At 47.2% G+C, this 2,778-nt stretch overlaps 1 protein-coding gene across 1 annotated transcript in view; it reads left to right on the top strand.

The window, feature by feature from the left end:
- Window positions 1–893: 893 nt before the first annotated feature.
- The window catches only part of LOC115288005 (histone H3.3), a 6,608-nt gene continuing 4,723 nt past the window's right edge, over window positions 894–2,778 (top strand). Inside the window, exons 1-2 of the mRNA XM_029934899.1 lie at window positions 894–1,044; window positions 2,389–2,542. Of these exons, the coding sequence (XP_029790759.1) occupies window positions 917–1,044; window positions 2,389–2,542 (282 nt within the window). The 5' untranslated portion in view covers window positions 894–916. The remainder of the gene's footprint in view (window positions 1,045–2,388; window positions 2,543–2,778) is intronic.

The raw sequence follows: 2,778 nt of genomic DNA, 5'->3' as shown, positions 1-2,778 counted from the left end.
CCCTCTCTCTCTTCCCCGTCTCGCGGACGGAGGAGAATTTTTTCGGAGAGGGACATTTTTTTTTCCTCTCTCTCCTTTTTTGGAGAAGCGGAAACTTGATGCATTTGAAATGCAAAAAAAAAAAAAACTTTTGCATTTTGGAGGGCGGCACGTGGCGGGGGATCTGGGCGTTTTGGGTGCGTCGTGCCCCCGGGAGGAAGGGGGCCGGACGCAGATTGATTGCGCCTCGGTTGGGGGTGCGGGGGGCCGGGCCCCAAAAGTTTCCGCGGGGCGGCGATTCCGGCCCGGTTGCGGGGCGCTGGGCTGCGGGGCCGGCCGCGGGACCGGGCTTTGTGGAGGGCCGGCCGCCGGGCGCCGCTGTCCCCTCCTGCGTCCCCGGGCACCGTGTTGTCAACACTACTGTGGAAACGCGACCCCAGGCGTGTTTTCGGGGATTCGCCCCGGTGCGTCCGGGGAGTGGGGGCGTGGGGGGGGGCAGCCGGAGGCTTTTTGCCGAAATTTGACTCGACCTTTCTGTGGTTTGTGGCTTCGTTCGTTCTTTGGACTTGTCTGCGGGTCGGATGTTGACGGACGGTTCTGATTTCTACTTTAATTGAAGAGATGGAGGCCGAGGCTGGTAGGGGGGTCTTTTTGTTTCGCCGTCGGCCTTTTGATGGATGATTGACATTAAGGCTCCCAATTTCCGAGCCCCACAGTTTATTTCGAGAAGTCCTGTCTGGGCGGCAGGCGTGATCTGCGCCCTCACCGATTATATAACACGACGGACATTGTTGTGTTGTTTTTTGTTTGTGCGGGTCATCATTTCCAGATTGTCGGGGACGGGGGCCGGCAGTGGCAGGAAAACTTGGTCGTCTGGTGGTTGTGTATATGATTTTTGTCTTTCACGCCGGCAGGTAAGTAAGGAGGTCTCAGTACCATGGCTCGTACCAAGCAGACTGCCCGCAAATCCACCGGGGGTAAAGCACCGAGGAAGCAACTGGCTACAAAAGCCGCTCGCAAGAGTGCGCCCTCTACCGGAGGGGTGAAGAAGCCTCACCGCTACAGGTATTTTTAAAAAAAAAAAAAAGGAAATAGTGGGACAAAGTCTGCGGTAGCAGTGGTTATAAAACATAACGAAAAGATGTATAATCAAACTTTCTAATCCAGAGAAACTGATGTTTTTCCCCCCCTTTTGAATATTTGCTAATACTTTAAGTGTGTGTGTGTGTATATATATATATATATATATACACACACACACATATATACATATATATATATATACACACACATATATATACATATATATATATATATATATATATATATATATATATATATATATAGTATTTCAAAATTTAGTGTTGGTTTCTGTTGGACTGTTTTATTTGGAAGCTACACAGAACCCAGAGCGGCCCACAGAATGGCCAATGGTGTTAATGGGATAGAGTCTCGTTTTATTTAGTCCTTACATTAGTAATGTATGTTTAAAAAAAAAATAAAAGTGTTTTTAAAAAACATGTATAAGGATGGACACTCTCACTTTGGATAAAATAATACATTTTAATATGAATTTTATTTTAATAACACTCAAGGTGGGCATGTTTTGAGTGAAGATCTTCATTTCCTTAAATTAGTGTGTTTCCTTCTGTGGGCACACTGGTTTTAAACTGCCCTCGGGTGTTGTGACGGGCATCTGCCGTTAGAGGGCAGGAGCTGTCCGACCTTAGCCTCCACAAATGCTTTTAGAGTTCCTCTAAAGTTAAAGCTCAGAGTGGAAGGAATAAGTCTGACTTGAAGTACATTTTTGGTTGGCACTTACTTAGTAGGAAGGAAAAAACGATGCATAAAAACCCTTTCATGTGGAAGGTGCACTGCACAGCCAGAAACACCCAGACTTCAGCACTCCTGCGGGGTGAGCGGTAGGCAGAGGGAAATGTGTTCTGGGAAACAGCTTAAATACACCTGAGAGCGGTTTTAAGTGAAGCCCATTGGGTGGTGTCCGTGTGTCTTCTAGAAGAATTGCAGGCGTGGGTGTGAAGGAGAGCTGGGCCAAATTAGGAAGAGTCTGAATGTTGGCTTTTTTATTAGTGGCCTGACACCCTACCAAGTAGCGATAATAGTTCCTGATGCACCTGTATTCGAGATGAAGAAAATGAACCAGACTTGGATGGACTCCCTGTGTGGAACCTCCTTTAACATTAATGTTTTTTGCTGTAAAGGAATTGATAGTTGAACATTCAGATCATAAACTGAGGAGTGAAATTTCATACGGAAGCCAAAGAACAAAATGGGTGGTTTAGTATTCGGAAACTCAATTTTTTTTAAGCTAACCACTTATCCTTGTATGTTCTTTTATGTGGATGGTAACCATTTTGTTAACGTTGGCTTGTTCTGTTTTGCGTGAAGGCCTGGTACTGTGGCACTCCGCGAAATTAGACGCTATCAGAAGTCCACTGAACTTCTGATCCGCAAACTCCCTTTCCAGCGTCTGGTGCGAGAAATTGCTCAGGACTTCAAAACAGACCTGCGCTTCCAGAGTGCAGCCATCGGTGCTTTGCAGGTGAGGTGGTGGGTGTGAGGGGCCCGGGGGGCCAAGAACACTTCTAAACCTTTCCATGTGCTTTGCTGGTCCCCAGCCTGCGAGGTGGGCGATGCCTTTACTTTGCTGTTGACATGTCCGGAAGGTTCAGTGGCTCAAGGTCATATACTCCAAAAATGTAACTTGAACCCATTTGGGTGACAGTCACCATTTGAAGCTGCCCAGCTGCACATGGTATGCCGCCCGTTCGGGTATAC

The sequence above is a fragment of the Suricata suricatta genome, chromosome 3 (genome assembly GCF_006229205.1).
Source record: "Suricata suricatta isolate VVHF042 chromosome 3, meerkat_22Aug2017_6uvM2_HiC, whole genome shotgun sequence".
NCBI lineage: Eukaryota > Metazoa > Chordata > Mammalia > Carnivora > Herpestidae > Suricata > Suricata suricatta.
The sequence above is the reverse complement of the archived record's forward strand: the minus strand, read 5'-3'. Positions and strand labels throughout refer to the sequence as shown.